We start from the raw sequence: 21,042 nt of genomic DNA, 5'->3' as shown, positions 1-21,042 counted from the left end.
AAGGGTGGAGTACTGCAGAGTGCTTCTCAGGGCCTGGGAGGGCAAAAACACAATGCACCGAGGACTTGGGAACCCAAAAATGGGCCCGTTTTTGGCAAAAACGGGTCATGTGGAGCACTGCAGAGTGTTTCTGGGGGTCGGGGAGGGCAAAAACGCGATGCACAGAGGGTTTGGGAGGCCAAAATCACTCATATTCAGTCTATAAGATGCACCTAAATTCCCCCCCCCCTTTTAGAGGGGGAAAAGGTACGTCTTATACTCTGAAAAATACGGTATGTAAATACTTTGAATAGTTAAATAACTCTATAAATCCTAAAAGCAAAGAAATAAAACATTACTTACTGATTTTTAAACTCTGTGCCATTGGACCATTTCCAGATCTGGTTAACTTTTCTTGAGAGACCAAACCAGTAATGAGAGGAACGGAAAATATCCACCCAAAAATCCTAGGAGAAGGGGGAGAATGTATAGAAAAATTCTCATTTAAAAGACTAATTGGAGGAAGAAAGTGTAAGAAATTAATCATGATGTCTCCTTATTCCTTACCAATTCCTTCTGAGTATCAATCACAGCCAAGGATGCATTAAATGAGGTACACGTTGTTAAACTGAGAGACCAATTCCTTTCTTCTTTTGAGACATAGAGACATTTTCCATTGTAGCTAATCCAAGAATCTAGGCAGGGAACACTTACAAGGGGACGGCAAGGCAAACATGTTTCTATCTTTTTAACTATAAATAAAGCAAAATGGACAAATGATAGAACTCACAAGCAACTACAGTTCTGACAACAAGGTTTGGTAGTTAATATTAAGGTTCCTCACTTAAACTGCAGTGTGTTCTCCCGTTACTTGTCCCAGCTTCTGCCAATTTAGCAGTTCGAAAGCACGTAAAAAATGCAAGTAGAAAAATAGGGACCACCTTTGGTGGGAAGGTAACAGCGTTCCGTGCACCTTTGGTGTTGAGTCATGCCGGCCACATGACCACGGAGACGTCTTCGGACAGCGCTGGCTCTTTGGCTTTGAAATGGAGATGAGCACCGCCCCCTAGAGTCGGGAACGGCTAGCACATATGTGCGAGGGGAACCTTTACCTTTAGCAGTCCTGGGTTAGACACAAAACCCAGTTGAGTTACCTTAGGCTAGTCACTCTCTCTCAGACCTAAGAAGGAGAAGGTGGCAGGGGCAAACCACTTGCCAAAAAAAAGTGTTTTTGACTGTTGCAGCATTCCAGTGGTCACACAATGAAACTCTGGATGCTTGGCAACTGGTTCATATTTAAGGTGGTTGCAGCGTCCCGGGATTAGCTTTTGCCATCCTTCTGATAAGCAAAGTCAATGGGGAAGCTAGATTCACTTAACAACCATCTTATTAACTTAACAATTGCAATCATTCCCTTAATTGTGACAAGAAAGATCGTAAAATGGGGCAAAACTCAACAAATGCCTCACTTAACATAAATTTGGGGCTCAATTGCGGTCATAAGTTGAGAACGACTGTATTTGGGTTTGTGCAATAAAACGAGAAATGGTCAAGAATGAAAAGGCATTAGTAACTTTCAGTATCCATTCTTCTAATTTGGCTGAGATGGCTAAAATCTCAGCTTTTTTAAAAGACAATACGCAGGAAAGATATTTAATTGAATGGAAAAAATGGATTGATTATCTACAAAATAGATATCAGATTAAGAAATATCAGATTGCCTTTGAATAATTAGAAAGTTATTTTATGTAATGGGGAGGGGGTTGGGAGATGAAAAGCTGTGGATGTGGTTATTTGGATTGGAAGGGAAAATTTTGTTCTATGTTTGGTTTATGTATAACAATACCTTGTGATTGACCGGGAAGCCGGGGAGGAGGGGAAGGGGTTTTGGGAGGGGGGGAAAAAGGGGGAAAAATGTTTTTGTTTTTTAAAACTCTTTCAATAAAAAAAAAAAAAGAATGAAAAGGCATTAAAATCAAATGGAAGTTTGTTTATGTTAGATCATGTTATCTTCTTCCTGTCCCCAGAGCCATGGTGGCTCAGTGGTTAGAATGCGGTATTTCAGGCTGACTCTGACCACTGCTAGGAGTTCGATCCTGACCCTCCCAAGGTTGACTCAGCCATCCATCCTTCCAAGGTGGGTAAAATGAGGACCCAGATTATTGGGGGCATTATGCTGACTCTGTAAACCACTTAAGAGAGGGCTGTAAAGCACTGTGAAGCGGTATATTTGTCTAATTGCTATTGCTATTTCTATGTTGGCTTGTCCTAACTTTTACGTAGCAATCTTGCCTTCCTGGGGCACTTGCGAGTGTCAAAAATGTCCATAGGCAATGATAGCAGTGCAATAACTTTCTTGCTTTTTTGGATATGCAGGCAACGTTTGACACACCTACAAAGACACCCTAACACTCTTCTGGAAGGCACGGAAGACCTAGCTTTGCCAGCAGGCCTGGGGAAATCAGAGCCCATTAAATGGCTTGCGTGATGTGTTGTTGCCGGGGTGGGGGGCTTTTATATTATTTTATTACTTTATTTTTATTAGTTTTAGTTTTTAGATATGATGTTTTTATATTCCTGTAAGCTGCCTTGAGTTGCCAAGTGTGAATAGTTGGCAATATAAATTTTCTAAATATAGATAGATAGATAGATAGATAGATAGATAGATAGATAGATAGATAGATAGATAGATAGATAGATAGGTAGGTAGATAGATAGATAGATAGATAGATAGATAGATAGATAGATAGATAGATAGATAGATAGTCAGTCTGGGATTCAACTGGGATTCAACTGCACTGGCACAAACATCATTTTGATTTATTTGACATTCCCTACTCCTCCTTGCTGCTACTTCCTTCCATATCATTCTGTGGCTTAAATGTAATCATTCATACATGGGATGACCTTGATTTAAACAACAACAAAACAATGGAAAATATTAAATCGAAATCTCTCCTTACTTACCAGCCAATGAAATGATAATAATGGTAAAAGCTGCAATTACAACAATAGCTCCTACAATGAGTAGTTTGCCTGAAATGCACTTAGGTATGAGAGCTGAAAAACAGACAGAAAAATATTAGGATGTGAAGTTCATGATTTTATTTATATTATTCTTTGACAGACTAAATTATTAGACCCATGAAATGCTATGGACTAGTATATTTAGACTTGAGCTTCTCGATTGAAAGATTGTTCGACAGCTGTTTGAATTCCTAGTGCCGATGAACAGGGTGAGCACCGGTTACTTGTCCCAGCTTCTGCCAACCTATCAGTTCGAAAGCACGTAAAAAATGCAAGTAGAAAAATAGGGACCACCTTCGGTGGGAAGGTAACAGCGCTCTGTCCGCCTTTGGCATTTAGTCATGCCGGGCACATGACCACGGAGACGTCTTCAGACAGCGCTGGCTCTTTGGCTTTGAAACGGAGATGAACACTGCTCCCCTAGAGTTGGGAACGACTAACACATATGTGCAAGGAGAACCTTTACCTTTACCTTTTAAGGCATTCAAGAAAGTAGATCACAATCTTTGTAGACTAGAAAAATGTGGGATAGACAGCATCATCACCAGATGCATTTCTGTTAAGTGAAACATTTATTAAGTGAATTTGCCCCATTTTATGACTTGGCTCTGGAGTGGCTAATAGCCTACATCCTTCTCACATTTGTGGGAGACACACAGTTAATATGAATCCCATCACTCTTAAATGCTGAACAACCCTGCCAGAAGAAAAAGCTGGCAACAATTGTGGGCATCTTATCCAAGTCCTAAAATGTAATATCACAATATATAGTTCAAGTATAGTACAGCAGAGTGGAAAACAGAGCCCGCCATCCCAACTTCCTCATCTTCTCCAAAAGCATTACAAAAATTAACTGGATCTTATTCTTTGAGACAAAGGTATCAACATCAATTCCTTCTTCCTCTTTGGAGGGATGATCTGGACTTCCCTCTAATAGCCAAAACTCAGTGGCAGGGTTTTTGCCCTGGAAATGGAAAATACCTATTATTATTATTATTTATTACATTTCTATACCGCCCTTCTCCCGAAGGACTCAGGGCGGTTTACAGCCAGAATAGGAACACAAACAATATACAATTAAAACAAAATAAAAAAACTTATTATACAATTGGCCGAAAATTTAAAAACATTTAAAAACTAAAAAACTCATTAAAATTCATCCAGAAATTTAAAATTTAAAAAATTTAACAAAAACTTAAGCCAGCCCTGCGCGAGTAAATAAATACGTTTTCAACTCGCAGCGAAAGGTCCGAAGATCAGGTATTTGGCGCAAGCCAGGGGGAAGTTCATTCCAGAGGGTAGGAGCCCCCACAGAGAAGGATCTTCCCCTGGGGGCCGCCAGCTGGCATTGCTTGGCGGACGGCACCCTGAGAAGTCCCTCTCTGTGTGAGCGTACGGGTCGGTGGGAGGCATGGGGTAAAAGTAGGCAGTCCCGTAAATACCCAGGCCCCAAGCCATGGAGCGCTTTAAAGGTAGTAACCAAAACCTTAAAGTGCACCCGAAAGACCACAGGCAGCCAGTGCAGCCTGCGCAGGAGTGGTTACATGGGAGCCGCGTGCGGCTCCCTCTATCACCCGCACAGCTGCATTCTGGACTAACTGAAGCCTCCGAGTGCACTTCCCTCTATCACCCGCGCAGCTGCATTCTGGACTAACTGAAGCCTCCGAGTGCATTTCAAGGGGAGCCCCATGTAGAGAGCATTGCAATAATCCAAGCGAGAGGTAACAAGAGCATGAGTGACTGTGCATAAGGCATCCCGATTAAGGAAGGGGCGCAACTGGCGAACCAGGCAAACCTGGTGAAAAGCTCTCTTGGAGACGGCCGTCAAATGATCTTCGAACGACAGCCGTCCATCCAGGAGAACACCCAAGGTACGCAGCCTTTCCCTTGGGGCCAATGACTCGCCCCCAACAGCTGACTGTATCGGGGTGCCGGCATCCACAGCCACTCCGTCTTGGAGGGATTGAGCTTGAGCCTGTTTCTCCCCATCCAGACCCGTACGGCTTCCAAACACCGGGACAGCACTTCAACAGCTTCGTTGGGGTGGCCCGGGGTGGAAAAGTACAGCTGAGTGTCATTAGCGTACAGTTGGTATCTCACCCCAAAGCCACTGATGATCTCACCCAGCGGCTTCATATAGATGTTGAACAGGAGGGGTGAGAGAATCGACCCCTGCGGCACCCCACACATGAGGCACCTTGGAGTCGACCTCTGCCCCCCTGTCAACACCGTCTGCGACCGGTCAGAGAGATAGGAGGAGAACCACCGGTAAACGGTGCCTCCCACTCCCAACCCCTCTAACCGGTGCAGCAGGATACCATGGTTGATGGTATCAAAAGCCGCTGAGAGATCTAATAGGACCAGGGCAGAGGAATAACCCCTGTCTCTGGCCCTCCAGAGATCATCCACCAACGCGACCAAAGCCGTCTCCGTGCTATAACCGGGTCGGAAGCCGGACTGGAACTGGTCTAGATAGACAGCTTCATCCAGGTATTGGGGTAGCTGCCGTGCCACAACACTCTCTACAACCTTCGCAACAAAGCGAAGGTTGGAAACCAGACAATAATTACCCAAAATAGCTGGGTCCAGGGAGGGCTTCTTGAGAAGGGGTCTCACTACCGCCTCTTTCAAGGCAGCAGGGAAAACCCCCTCCAACAAGGAAGCATTAATAATCCCCTGGAGCCAGCCTCATGTCACCTCCTGTGTGGCGAGCACCAACCAGGAAGGGCACAGGTCCAGTAAACATGTGGTGGCGTGAAGCCTCCCCAACAACCTGTCCACGTCCTCGAGAGCCACAGGTCAAACTCATCCCAAACAATCTCGACAGGACGCGACTCCGCCCTCTCACTTGGATCATCCCAATTCCGGTCCAAGCCATCCCGGGGCTGAACGATTTTATCGTATAGATAACCACTAAACTCCTCGGCACGTCCCTGCAAAGGGTCATCCCGCGCCTCCTGATGAAGGAGAGAGCGGGTCACCCGAAACAGGGCGGCCGGGCGGTTATCTGCCGACGCAATGAGGGTGGAAGCGTAGGTACGCTTCGCCTCCCTCAGTGCCACTAGGTAGGCCTTAGAATAAGACCTAACTAGTGTCCGGTCAGCTTCGGAACGACTGGACCTCCAGGTACTCTCTAGGCATCTTCTCTGGCGTTTCATCTCCCTCAGCCCCTCGGGAAACGAAGGGGCCGGCTGAGATCTGCGCCAGGTCAGAGGCCTCAAAGGCACGACACGGTCCAAAGCTCCAGCCGCGGCCTGTTCCCAGGCCACAATTAGTTCTTCAGCCGTGCCGTGGGCCAGATCCTCAGGAAACGGCCCAAGCTCTGTCAGGAACCTCTCGGGGTCCATCAGGCGCCTGGGACGGAACCAACGCATTGGTTCCGTCTCCCTGAGGTGGTGGGTGGCGGTCCGAAAGTCCAGGCGAAGGAGAAAATGATCTGACCATGACACCGGTTCTGTTACTAAATCATGTAATTCCAGATCATTTAACCACTGTCCAGAGATATAAATTAGATCCAGTGTGCCTCCTCCAGTGTGCGTAGGGCCATCAATTACTTGAATCAGGTCCAAGGCTGTCATGGAAGCCTGGAACTCCCGGGCCGCTGTCGATGACAAGCCGGTCGATGGCAAGTTGAAATCCCCCATGACTATAAGTCTGGGGGTCTCAACTGCCACCCTGGCAAGCACCTCCAACAACTCGGGTAGGGCTGTAGTCACACAGCAAGGAGCCAGGTACGTGATCAACAAGCCCAACTGATTCCTATGGCCCCACCTCACAAAGAGGGATTCACAACCGGCTATCTGAGGAACAGTGGCCTCCCTCGGCTCTAGACCTTCCCTAATAACAACCGCCACCCCCCCACCCCTACCTTGGGCTCTCGGTTGATGAAATGCTCGGAAACCCGGAAGGCACAACTCAACAAGGGGGACACCCCCCTCTGAGCCCAACCAGGTCTCCGTAATGCCCATAAGGTCCGCGGACTCCCCCTGAATAAGGTCGCAAATCAGGGGGGCTTTATTAACCACAGACCGAGCATTACATAACATCAACTGAAGACCCAAGCTCTGAGGATCATGGCCGCCCGGGGAACGGGTAAAGACTAAGGGGCCGGAGCATGTGATCGCTTTTAAACAGCGAGCACGTGCTCCCAAAAATCGATACGGCCCCCCGCTTCTGCCATATCTGCCTCTCCCACTTACCGTACAGATAGAACGACCCTCTAAACCTGGAACAAACCCCTCCCCCTCTGCCTTCGGACCAGATGATGTAGTGCCGCGAGCAAGTGCAGGGACTGGACCCCTCCCTGACGGGTTACTCCCCCCACCCATCTTATCCCTCCCCCCCTTAAAAAACCCTTCTTTAAAAACCTATTTAAAAACCCCCAAAAATTCTTCTTGGCCGCATGCCACCTCTCTGGGTCCCAAGACCCTTCGTTAAGGTAGGCCCTCGATAACCTGGAGGGCCATTCCTGCGAGGCGGGGGAACCTCGCAGTCGTAATAGCTCAGTAGGCAAATATCTCATGGAAGAATAAAAAATAAAACGGCAGAAAAGGTCCGTCCCCAAATCCTGCACTGCTGAAAGTTTACAGGCAAAACTCAAGGTGACTGCCAAAAACCTCATGAGCGTTGATCAGTTTGCAACGTTTCACATTAGGAAGTGATGCCCCTGTCATAGGACAAAATGGAGCCTAGATCTGGGATATTTCCATTGCTTTTTGGGGGGACATATTAGAAGACCTGCTTGCTTTTGCACAAGAAGTTATGTATGAACTTCTAAAAAATTTTATACCGGTTTTGTGGGTGTGGCTTGGTGGGCAAGACAAGGCTTGGTGGGCAAGGATACTGTAAAATCTCCATTCCCACCCCACTCCAGGGGAAGGATACTGCAAAATCCCCATTTCCTCCCGATCAGCTGGGACTCAGTAGGTAGAGAATAGATGGGGGCGGGGAAAGTCAGAGGTGGTATTTATTTAACTACTCAAAATTTCCGCTACCGGTTCTCCAGAACTGGTCAGAACCTGCTGAAACCCACCTCTGACATAGATCATCTGGAAGATATTGCAAATCAAAACTTTTGCCCATCCAAGTTTGCTCTTTCAATTCATGCCTGTCTTACATCTTTTACAATTCCTTTGCTTAGAATAGACAGCAAAGTTTTTAGCCATAGAATTAATTAAGAGTTTTCCTCTGACTTCATCAGTATTCTAGGACTTTTCTCTTGCTTTCTGTAGTTCTCAGATAGATGAAAGAAAAACCTGAATGCCTCACCTTTAATTTCTTCTGGCATCTTCCAAGCTGTCTGTAATCAATCAATCAATCAATCAATCAATCAATCAATCAGGATTCAGACTGCATGGAAAGGAAAGAAATTGGTATCACTCATTCCTGCGTACACTATTGTTGACATATTTAAGATTTAATATAAAGATTAAATGGAAAGACCAACTAATAACAGGAGGTATCAGTACTGACAACGAACAAATGGAAGTATTGGACAGCTTTTGCCTTTTAGGATCAACTATTAATAGCAAAGGAACAAGCAGTCAAGAAATTAGCTACATAGCAGTGCTTGGCAGAAGAGACATGAAGCTTCTATAAAAATAAATAAAGAGATCAATTTCTAAGACATTATTTGGGAGATTAAGCATGAAGATTGTTAAAACTAAAAGTAAAGTTGGTTTATACAATTAAGATTAGAGTATATGTTATCTTTGGTAACCTTTAATGGACTTTTGCTAACTTGACTAAGTGAAGAGGTTTTAAAGATTTGTTTATAGAAAAGAGATGAGATACGGGAAGTAGAGATAAATGGGAAGACAGGGGTGGGCTGCTGGGGGTTCAGTAGAAAGTCTAGCTAAGATTCTGTGCCATTCGGAGAACCCCCAAATCCCACTCCTGGCTGGCCCTGCCCACTCCACCCCTCCACTCCCAGGAGTCCCCATGTGGCACGTTTTGGATGCAGGTAAGTGCAGAGCATGCATGGAGGCTTGGGGAGGGTGAAAAATGGGCCTGGGCCTCCAGAGCCTGAGGAGGGTGTTTTCGCCTTCCCAGAGGCTCGAGGAAAGCCTCCAGAGCCCAGGTAGGGCAAAAACGCCCCTCCCCCATTGGTTTAGGTGGCAACTAGGGCACGCCCACCCAGCAACTGGGCAAAAAAACTCCTTGCTAAAATTTTGAAGCCCACCCCTAGAAGACTTTTTTTTTTAATTTGAATTTATATCCCGCCCTTCTCCGAAGACTCAGGGCGGTTTACATTGTGTTAAGCAATAGTCTCATCCATTTGTATATTATATACAAAATCAACTTTTATTGCCCCCAACAATCTGGGTTCTCATTTTACCTACCTTATAAAGGATGGAAGGCTGAGTCAACCTTGGGCCTGGTGGGACTTGAACTTGCAGTAATTGCAAGCAGCTGTGTTAATAACAGACAGACTTAGTCCGTTGAGCCACCAGAGGCCCTTATTTGGCTGAAATGTTAGAAGTGATAATTTATTAAAACTGTTTATACTTATTATGGAGAAGAAAGTAATTTTTTTCCCATATTTTCTTTCTTCCTTCATTCTCTGCACTTTCTACTTCCTTATTTATTTTCTTACTTTGGTTTTAGTTCTTCTCTTTTTAACTGTAACGTTCAATAAAATTATCACAAAAGCATTTAAAGAAAAACTATTTTTCCTCCATTGAAGTGGGAGTCCTCACAATCACAAAGACCTCACAGTCACAAAAAGCGCTGTGTTCTTCATGCCGCCCACAGCAGGAACCTCATCACAAGACCAGAAAACACACCTACTCACCAAAATGTACTAAACGAGTCCTACTAATAATTCCACCACAATATCCTTAGCATACGTATGATCCAAAGTAGTGCACACCCCGTTTGCAAAATAAAGCCCCCCAAACACGCAGGACCCCTGCACAAACTCTAGTCTCTCTGAAGCAAAACTGTTGTTGGAAAAAAATTAACCTTCAGGCAATGGAGCCTGGCATGCAACTGCACCGAGTCTCAGGCATGAAATACAAGTAGTCCTCGACTTTTTTTTTTTTTTTTACATTTATATCTTGCCCTTCTCCGAAGACTCAGGGCGGCTTACAGTGTGTAAGGCAATAGTCTCATTCTATTTGTATAGTTACAAAGTCAACTTATTGCCCCCCCAACAATCTGGGTCCTCATTTTACCTACCTTATAAAGGATGGAAGGCTGAGTCAACCTTGGACCTGGTGGGACTTGAACCTGCAGTAATTGCAGGCAGCTGTGTTTTAATAACAGGCTTCTTACAGCCTGAGCCACCACGGCCCTTACAACAGTTACAAACTGACTTACAACAGTTTGTTTAGTGACCATTCAAAGTTACAACGGCACTGAAAAAAGTGACTTATGACTGTTTTTCACACTTACGACCATTGCAGCATCCCCACAGTCACGTGATCCAAATTTAGACATTTGGGAATTGACTCATGTTTATGACGACTGCAGTGTCCTGGGGTGATATGATTCCCTTCTGTGGCCTTCTGATAAACCAGGTTCACTTAACAACTGCAGTGATTCACTTAACAAATGTGGTAAGAAAAGTCGTAAAATGGGACAAAACTCACTTAACAAATTTATTACTTAGCAACATCAATTTTGGGCTAATTGCGGCCGTAGGTTGAGGGACAGGGTTCCCCCTTGCCTATGGCAACTCAAGAGCAGGCCAAGAATGCTTTGCAAGTTGACTTTGAGGACTACCTGTATTAAGAGAATGAAGTTCTTTTATTGGATACAGAAACAAATGATGTATTTAATACATCAGAAAACAAGCGAGCAAATGATAAAAAACACCAGTTATATGTGTGACTTGAACATGTGTGAATAGAAAACATTGATTCTAGATAACCATGTTTCACCGAAAACAAGACCTATCCCAAAAATAAGCCCTAGCTTTTTATGCATGCACCTAATATAAGCCCTACCCTGCAAATAAGCCCTAGTTAAGATCCTGCCCACTCCATCCCATTGTCTGGTGGCTCACTGCCGCAACAGGGCAGGGCAGCATGTGTTACACGGGTGCCACTGCCATGAAGTGAGGCAAGGCACATGGGGGTTGGAGCTGTCCCATATTGCCTTATACATTGTAAGCCACCCTGAGTCTTCGGAGAAGGGCGGGGTATAAATGTAAACAAAAACAAAAAAATTATCAACACCCCACCTCAATTTTGTGAGGTCGGCACAGCAGGCAGCGATCCTTCCCGGTGCACCTTGTTTCTCCCCCCTCCCGCTTCTGCCCGCCTCCTCCTCCTGTAGTCTCTGGGCTGCTTACTCAGCCGGAGGGAAAACTCAAAGGGCGCTCCACCGCCCGGCTTGCCCACTTCCCCGGGGATGTTGCCCGGGGGAGGGGGGCGCTCTCTTCGCAACTCTCTTCAGCAAGTGGCGCACTGGATTCGTATTAGTGGTCCCCGGGATTTAAAATTATGGACTTCGTGGTCCCTGAGGTCCAAAAGGTTGGAGACCCCTGCCCTAAAGCCCCCAAACCCACAGAACCCCTATATGAACTCTTAATTTCTCTGCCTCAAAGTTATTGCTGGAAAAATAACTGGGGATTAACCCTCACACTTAAAAAAGACGGGCAATTTGAAAGACATAATTTTACCTTTGCAAAGGGGGTTTCTTTGCCCACCTTGGAAATACAAAACACCAAGTAAATTCAGGCAAAGCAAAAAGCATTTACAGGCAGTCCTCAACTTACAATCGTTTGTTTACTAACCATTCTAAATTACAATGGCACTGAAAAAAGATTTTCCATTGAAACAGTGGAAAGCGATGTTATTAAAACTAGTTTATAAAGCTGAAGTCATTTCTTTAAACATTTTTTTCCTTCGTTGCACATTCTAATTCTCCTTTTTACTGTTTTTTAAAACTTTGTATTATCTCTTTATCTGCTATGTTCAATAACATTATTACAAAAGTGTTTTAAGGAAAACGATTTTTCCTGCATGGCCCAAGTCGCCAAAAGCTTTTACTGTGTGCTTCATACAGCACAAACCTCATCACAACAGTAGAGAAAAGGTACTACTAATCATTGCATTACACATATCCTTAGCATGTGCAACACCCCCTGCTTGCAAAATAAAGACCCCAAACCCAGAGAACCCCTACATGAACTCTTAAATTTCTTCACCTCGAAGTTATTGCTGGAAATAACCCCCGAGGATTAATCTTCACGCTAAAGCAGGGGTCTCCAACCTTGGCAACTTTTAAGCCTGGAGGACTCAACTCCCAGAATTCCCCAGCCAGCAAAGCTTTGCTGGCTGAGGAATTCTGGGAGCTGAAGTCCTCCAGGCTTAAAAGTCGCCAATGTCGGAGAGTCCTGCGCTAAAGGACGGGCAGGCTTTTTGCATAAGCCTCAAAGGAGGCCGCGCAGCCCCGAAGTACGATCCACGCAACCCTAACAGGTTAGGCAACCTTGCAGCTCTTCGGCGTAAAAAAGGAAACACGCCCCTCTTTTCTGACCAATTGCACTGCGTGCCCGCCCCCCCTTTTTTTTAATACTAGTTTCCTGCAGCAGATCTTACACACTGATTAACGCGGCTGGCAGGAAAAAGAATTGCTTGGCGAGGGAGGGAGCTTTGGAAAACTTTTTCGCCTCGCCCTTGTTCCGACTTGCCTATAAAAGCGCGGCCGGAGCGGAGCTGCCACATTCCCGCGCCGAGGGCAGGGCTGGCTTCCCGAGGACCGCGAGGGGAGCTTTCCCACCCCCCACCCGGTCAGACCCAGAGCCGAGCCCCTTCCCCACCTGAGCGTGCGGCGTCCGAGGGCTTCTTTCCTCTCCCCAGGTTTTGCAGCTTTGGTCCTAAATCATACTCCCTTCCCCTTCTCCCTCCCCAATAACTCCTCCTCCAATCTCCGCCCCTTTTCCTTTTGCAACAGAAGCGATTCTCCTTCGAGTTGCGCTTCCCAATGTTGTCAAGATTTGGGATTTCAGTTCCCAGAACGTTCCAGGCACTCCGGCTTAAGGTTGGCAAAGGCTGCTCTCCTTTCATTCGTGCCTTCTCCGCGAATACTTCTGACCCCACTTGGAACAATTTAAAACTAATTAGTCTGCAGCCCCCCCACCATAACTTACCGCCAGAGGGATTGATTATTCAGAAAATATTTGAATGTGCCGAAATGAATAAACTAACCTTAGAATTAACTATATTAGTTATGGAAAAGAAAAACTACAATGAAAATTATTTATTAAAAAAATAGGCGGCAGTCCCCCTAGTTATAGGCTGCTTCCTCCCCCCACCAAGAAGTCATACCCTTGTTGATGTGGGGGCGGGGGGGGGAGAAAAAGGCAAAATCTATGCGTGGCGAATGCCTTTTATGGGGCCAAATCTAAGAACTGGCAAACTTGAGGCTCCTTTAGAAAGCTGAATTAAAGCATCCCGGGCAGATGGCCGTTTAGAATAGAATAGAATAGAATTTTTTATTGGCCAAATGTGATTGGACACACAAGGAATTTGTCTTGGTGCATATGCTCTCAGTGTACGTAAAAGAAAAGATACGTTCATCAAGGTACAACATTTACAACACAATTGATGGTCAGTATATCAATATAAATCATAAGGATTGCCAGCAACAAGTTACAGTCATAAATTTCATCTCTGCATTCACTTTCTGAGGGAGCAGTTCGGTAGTTGAGATACTAGGATAGAAATCGGGAGGCTGATTACAGATTATGAGAGTGGGAAGGGACCTTGTAGGTCATCTAGTCCAACCCCCAGGCCAAGCAGGAGACCCTACGCCAGGGGTCTGGAACCTTAAAACACTTAAAGAGCCATCCGAGCCCCTTTCCCACAGAAAAAACACCGGGAGCCGTAAAACCTGGGTGGGCATGTCCAACTCGATATCACTCACTCCCCGAGTCACATGACACTCCCCCAGCCACGCCTACCCAGATTTTGTGGCTCTCTAGGTTTTCTTTTTTATGGGAAGCAGGTATCTCTCTCTTTCTCTCTACCCCCCCCTCTCTCCCTCTCCCTCTCCAATCTCTTTCTCCCTATCTTCCTTTCTCTCATCTTTCTCTGTCTCCCTCCCCCTCTCTATCTTCCTTCTTCCCCCCTCTCATCTTTCTCCCTCCCTCCCTCTCATCACTCTTTCTCCCTCTCCCCCCTCCTGTCTCTGTGTATCACTGTGTGTGTCTCTCTCTCACTCTTCTCCCCTCTGTATCTCTCTCTGTTTGTGCGCGCTTACATCTGTCTCAGTCTCTTTCGCGCGGCAACTGGCCACTCGTTTAAGGAGGGTTTTAACAGGACACAAAGGGACGCGGCTTCTCTCCTGCACGAAGGCTCCGGTCATCGCTTTGCCGTGTTCCCTCCCCCCCCCCCACCCCAGCTCTTCGGCCGAGTGCGGAGGACACGAGCTCCAGCCCGAAGCGGCAGGAAGCGAAGGCTGTCTTACGCGTAAACGTGGTGCGAAGGCAGGTACAGGACCGCTTCTCTCCTGCACTCTCTGGCGACCCTCCTCTCGTGAGTGGGGGGGGGGGACACGGCAAGGCGATGGTGGGAGCCTTAGCGCAGGAGAGAAGCCACGTCCTTTTGCGTCCTGTTAAAACCTTCCTTAAGCGCGCCTTTGCTGTACTTGGGGTCTCGCTTGAGGAGGGTTTCCCCCCCCCCGCGCATGTGCAACCTCCCAGCCCCACCACCGCCAGCCAGAGGGGTCACGAGATGAGAAGTAGGGGGAGGAGGAGGGTTGGCTGAAGGGAAGCCAGTCGGGATTCCAAAAAGAAGAAATAAAAGTAGCGAAGCGCCCGAAGGAGAGCTTGCTGGTGTGAACTTGCTGCGCTTGGTGAGAGAGGGGGAGGGAGAGAAAACGCAGAGACAGAAATAGAGCGTGAGAGATACATACCCCCGGGTTGGGCAGGTGAGGTTTGGCGGAGCCAGCTCCTTTTTCCCCACTTCCTATTTTCAGACTTTTCACGCAAAGTTTGCCAAAATATTCCCAGGTGCTCCTCTCTTTCCAGGGGATGGTTTGGGGCTTAACTTATACTTTGGAAGATCTCAGCAATGTTAGATCTTTTCTTCCAGTCTTCCTTTGTATATTATTTGTTTTGTTCTTCACAACACTGTTTTTATGCACCGATTCCTCTGTCAACAATACTGAACAAGTCAGGCTATGAGTATTAGACATTAAAAATATTTGCTAGGCTATCCCACTTCGTTTACATTTCAGCCATCCATTATCCACAAACTTTCCCGCAATAGCAGTGAGAGCTCTTACTGCCATGCATTTCATTTAAATGAAGAACTTTGCAGCCTGCTTGCCTGACTTTTCTTTTCCATTTTATTTCTGTCTGGTATTTACTAACACCCCCCCCCTTTCATATTTGTTCACTGCAAATCTAGTAAGAGTTACCTGCATGTCTGAAAACTCATTAGCCCGAAGATCAAAGAGGTTCATTCCAGCAAAGGTTGAAGTCTTTCAGGGTTGTCTGAAATCTGTAGTGAGAGAAAGACTGCCAGGGCAGAATGAGACGGCACACAACAGCCAGGGTGGCAGGGATAGGTGGGTGTGGCCAAGTAGAAGCAGATGGGTGGGTACAAAGGCATGGGAGTGGCTAGTTTACTGCCACTGACATAGTGCAGCCAGTTGGTGAGGATGGATGGATGTGACTGGGTAAGTACCAGGGGTGAAATCCAGCAGGTTCTGACAGGTTCTGGAGAACCAGTAGCGGAAATTTTGAGCAGTTCAGAGAACTGACAAATACCACCTCTGGGTGGTCCCAGAGTGGGGTGGGAATGGAGATTTAGCAATATCCCTTACCCAGGATTGGGGAGGGAATGGGGATTTTCCGGTATCTTTCCCCTAGAATGGGGAGGGAATGGAGATTTTCCAGTATCCTTCCCCTGCCATGCCCACCAAGCCATACCCACAAGTCACACCCACAGAACCGGTAGCAAAACAATTTGGATATCACCACTGGTAGGTACCAATGGTTTGGTACAGACGGGTCAGAACAAATACACATATGGCTAACTGGACATGGGACCAATTCAATGCCCCACCAGCTCCTCACCTCCGCAAGCTGCCGATAGCCAGGTGTGTGCACACGCACACACAAAGACACACACAGCACACTAAAAACCTGCCAACCATGCCCAGGTTTGGGCAGAAGGACCTCTCTTTTGTCATGCTGGGCGCTCATGTGCATACACACAAACACACACCATTCTGAGTTTGGGGATAGAAGTCCCCAAGCTCGGGAATGGTGTGCATATGTGTATGCATGTGTGTGGGTTTATGCATATGCTTGGCTGCTGGCAGTTTGGGGAGATGAGAACCTGGTAGGGTGCCAAGTTGGTCCCATGTCATTAGCTGGTGTGACTTGTTTCACATTGACCCAGCCACACTCACACAGTTGTTCCCTGCACAACAAAGAATGTTCTTTCTGCGCCAACTCAGAAAGCTCAAACTGCCCAAGGAGCTGCTGATCCAGTTCTACAGGGGAATTATTGAGTCTGTCATCTGCACCTCTATAACTGTCTGGTTTGGTTCTGTAACCCAACAAGACAGACACAGACTTCAGAGGATCACTAGAACTGCGAAAAAACAATTGCTATCAACTTGCCTTCCATTGAGGACCTATATACTGCACGAGTCAAAAAGAGGGCTGTGAAAATATTTACAGACCCCTCACATCCTGGACATAAACTTTTTCAACTCCTACCCTCAAAACGACGCTATAGAGCACTGCACATGAGAACAACTAGACACAAGAACAGTTTTTCCTGAATGCCATCACTCTGCTAAACAAATATTTCCCTCAAAACTGTCGAACTATTGACTAAATCTGCACTACTATTAATCTTCTCATTGTTCCCATCACCCATCTCCTTCCACTTATGACTGTAACTTTGTTGCTTGTATCCTTATGATTTATATTGATATTGTTTCCTGATTGCTTATTTGTACCCTATGACTAGCGTTAAGTGTTGTATCATTAAGTGTTAAATTTGTACCCCATGACTATCATTGTTTAAGTGTTGTACCTTGATGAAGGTATCTTTTCTTTTATGTACACTGAGAGCATATGCACCAAGACAAATTCCTTGTGTGTCCAATCACAGTTGGCCAATAAAGAATTCTATTCTATTCTGTTCTGTTCTGTTCTATTCTACGCAGCTGGCCGTGCATACCTGGCCATGTCACCTGGCTGCAGTGAGTCAATGCTGAGCTGACTGAACCCACTCCTTCATGCCCACCCATCTATGCTCACCCAGTCACACTGACCTGGCCACTGTGAGTCATCCTAGATTTGCCACTGAATGCTCTCCTTTTTTTTTTCCTTTCCCCAATTTACCAAATATCTCATGTATGGTGTCCCAGTCCCAACTCACTTCTTACACTGACCTCCTCAGTTCAGACGAATACGTTACTTCTACTGTAACACCAGTTAAAGGGAAAAGAGAGAAAAAACGCAGGAAAAGATTTACAGATGCAATTAGGAAAACACAAAGTAAGGGAAACTGCAAAAAAAGTATCATCAAAGTCATCCCGAAGTCAATAGAGAGGCTGTAAAAAATATATGCATCTAATAACCCCTAGGTTAATCAGGCAGCTACAGCTGAATACAATGAAAAGATATCATAAATCACATCAATGCCTTGGACTAATAAGTATTTGTCTGGTTTTAAATATGAACCTCAGATTGATTACTCCAGGGAAAATGTTGTTGCTCTCGGACCTCAGTTACCCTGTGCCTGGTGCTGTGCCCTGAAGGATGAGACTCCCGGGATGTGCTGCAGTCCAGCTCCCTCCCCTTGAGCCTTACTCTGAACCCTTGCACAGCCTTCTCACCCACCAGCATCCAATGGCAGAGCACTTTCTTTCTGCTGCCTGGAAGTTGCAACAATACACGAGCACACAATAGATTTAAACTTAATGTCACCCGCTCCAATCTTGATTGCAGAAAATATGACTTCAGTAATAGAGTTGTTAATGCTTGGAATAAACTACCTGACTCTGTGATCTCTTCCCAAAATCCCTAAAGCTTTAACCAAAAACTATCTACCATTGACCTCACCCCATTCCTAAAAGGTCTGTAAGAGAATAGAATTAGAATAGAATAGAATTTTATTGGCCAAGTGTGATTGGACACACAAGGAATTTGTCTTGGTGCATATGGTCTCAGTGTACATAAAAGAAAAGATACGTTCATCAAGGTACAACATTTACAACACAATTGATGGTCAATATATCAATATAAATCATAAGGATTGCCAGCAACAAGTTATAGTCATACAGTCATAAGTGGAAAGAGATGGGTGATGGGAACTATGAAACGATTAATAGTAGTGCAGATTCAGTAAATAGTTTGACAGTGTTGAGGGAATTATTTGTTTAGCAGAGTGATGGCCTTCGGGAAAAAACTGTTCTTGTGTCTAGTTGTTCTGGTGTGCAGTGCTCTATAGCGTCGTTTTGAGGGTAGGAGTTGAAACAGTTTATGTCCAGGATGCGAGGGATCTGCAAATATTTTCACGGCCTCTTCTTGATTCGTGCAGTATACAGGTCCTCAATGGAAGGCAGGTTGGTAGCAATTATTTTTTCTGCAGTTCTAATTATCCTCTGAAGTCTGTGTTTTTCTTGTTGGGTTGCAGAACCGAACCAGACAGTTATAGAGGTGCAAATGACAGATTCAATAATTCCTCTGTAGAATTGGATCAGCAGCTCCTTGGGCAGTTTGAGCTTACTGAGTTGACGCAGAAAGAACATTCTTTGTTGTCCTTTTTTAATGATGTTTTTGATGTTAGCTGTCCATTTGAGATCTTGTGATATGATAGAACCCAGAAATTTGAAGGTTTCTACTGTTGATACTGTGTTGTCAAGTATTGTGAGAGGTGGAAGTATGGAAGGGTTTCTCCTAAAGTCTACCACAATTTCTATGGTTTTGAGTGTGTTCAGTTCCAGATTGTTTTGGTTGCACCACAAGGCTAGTCGTTTGACCTCTCGTCTATATGCGGATTCGTCATTGTCTCGAATGAGACCAATCACTGTTGTGTCATCTGCGAACTTCAGTAGCTTAACAGATGGATCATTGGAGATGCAGTCATTGGTATACAGAGAGAAGAGAAGTGGGGAGAGCACACAGCCTTGGGGGGGCCCCTGTGCTAATTGTACAGGTATTTGATGTGATCTTGCTTAGCTTCACCTGCTGCTTCCTGTTTGTTAGGAAGCTTGTGATCCTGTAGCTGGTTTAGCTTAGTTAGAAGAATGTCTGGAATGATGGTATTGAATGCTGAACTTAAGTCTACAAAAAGGACCCTTGCATAGGTCTTTGGAGACTCAAGATGTTGTAGGATGTAGTGCAGAGCCATATTAACAGCATCATCTGTTGATCTATTTGCTCGGTATGCAAATTGCAAGGGGTCTAACAGCGGATCCGTGATCGTTTTCAGGTAGGAAAGCACTAGCCTTTCAAAGGTTTTCATGACTACAGATGTTAAAGCAACTGGTCTGTAGTCATTCAGTTCCTTGATGGTGGGCTTCTTTGGCACTGGGATGATGGTAGAGCGTTTGAAGCAAGAAGGAACATAACACATCTCTAGTGATTTATTGAAAAATATGGGTGAAGATGGGGGCCAATTGGTCAGCACAGACTTTTAAGCAAGAAGGAGTTATCTTGTCTGGGCCTGGAGCTTTTCCTGGCTTTTGTCTGTGAAATAGGTCCTGCACTTCCTTTTCTGTGATCACTAGGAGTTGTGAACCCAATGAAATGGGGTCAGTTGTAGGAGGCTTGGCTGTTGTTGGTGTGTCTGAGATGGGGGTTGTGGAGATAGGTGGTTGTAATTTCCTTTCAAACCTGCAGTAAAACTCATTCAGGTCATCTGCCAGTTGTTGATTACCTTCAGCCTGGGAAGGAGGTTTGCCATAGCCGGTGATATTTTTAAGAGTTTTCCACATGTTTGCTGGTTCATTTGCTGAAAACTGATTCTTTAGCTTTTCAGAGTAGCTTCTTTTTGTTGCTCTGATCTCCCTTGTTGGTGCATTTCTGGCCTGATTGTACAGCATTTTATCACCTTTTCTGTAGGCTTCCTCTTTGGAATGTCGTAGCTGCTTAAGTTTAGGTGTAAACCAAGGTTTGTTGTTACTGTGTATTCGCAAGTTCCTTGTAGGTACACATAGGTCTTCACAGAAGCTGACATATGATGTTACAGTATCTGTGAGTTCATCCAGGTCTGCAGAGGTATCTTTAAAAATGTTCCAATCAGTGCAGTCAAAACATGCCTGTAGCTTTAATTCTGATTCCTCCATCCAGGTTTTCACTGATTTAATTATTGGTTTTATGGCTTTAAGTCTTTGCCTGTAAGCAGGTACAAGGTGAATCATGCAATGATCAGAGTGTCCTACAGCTGCACGTGGTAAAGACCGATAGGCATCTTTTAGTGTTGTGTAGCAGTGGTCTAGAGTATTCTTGCCTCTGGTGGGACAATTGACATGCTGAAAGTATTTTGGTAGTTCTTTCCTTAAGTTTGCTTTGTTTAGATCTCTCAAAACAATGACCAGTGAATCAGGGTGTTTGGCTTCAGCCTCCATGATTTGGTCAGCTAGAGTTCGTAATGCCTTGTTTACACAGGCTTGTGGTGGGACATAAACAGAAATTAGAAGAAATGAGGAAAATTCACGAGGCGAATAGTAAGGTTTGCAGTTGATAATTAGAGTCTCTAAATTGTTGTCACAGAATTTGTAAATTATGTTAAAATCTTGACACCAGTTTCTATTAATATATAGGCATAAGCCTCCTCCTTTCTTTTTACCAGATGTTTCTGGAATCCTGTCTGATCGTTCAATTTGAAATCCTGGAATGTTCAGGCTGCTATTTTCAATTGATTCATTTAACCAGGTTTCAGAGAAGCATAGGACTGCTGAATTGCGAAAATCAGAATAGTATTTGTTTAAGAGGAGTATTTCATCCATCTTATTTGCAAGTGAGCGTATATTTGTTAGGAAAATTGAAGGCAGAGGAGTTTTAATGCGAGTTCTTAGCCTGATTAAGATCCCAGATCGTTTACCTCTTTTCCT

General features: G+C 45.1%; 1 protein-coding gene across 6 annotated transcripts in view; it reads right to left on the bottom strand.

The window, feature by feature from the left end:
* LOC131191679 (C-type lectin domain family 2 member D-like) overlaps window positions 1-15,322 on the bottom strand; it is a 42,141-nt gene extending 26,819 nt beyond the window's left edge. Inside the window, exons 1-5 of one of the 6 annotated variants that reach the window (XM_058170067.1) lie at window positions 14,872-15,322; window positions 8,275-8,355; window positions 2,947-3,039; window positions 547-731; window positions 344-446 (exon numbers count right to left, since the gene is read on the bottom strand). In XM_058170067.1, coding sequence (XP_058026050.1) covers window positions 344-446; window positions 547-731; window positions 2,947-3,039; window positions 8,275-8,293 — 400 coding nt within the window. In that variant the 5' untranslated portion in view covers window positions 8,294-8,355; window positions 14,872-15,322. The other 5 variants (XM_058170069.1, XM_058170068.1, XM_058170066.1 and 2 more) reach the window with 5 other exon arrangements.
* Window positions 15,323-21,042: the final 5,720 nt, after the last annotated feature.

Source organism: Ahaetulla prasina, chromosome 2 (genome assembly GCF_028640845.1).
Source record: "Ahaetulla prasina isolate Xishuangbanna chromosome 2, ASM2864084v1, whole genome shotgun sequence".
Classification (NCBI taxonomy): Eukaryota; Metazoa; Chordata; class Lepidosauria; order Squamata; family Colubridae; genus Ahaetulla; species Ahaetulla prasina.
This window is presented reverse-complemented; position numbering and strand designations above follow the sequence as displayed.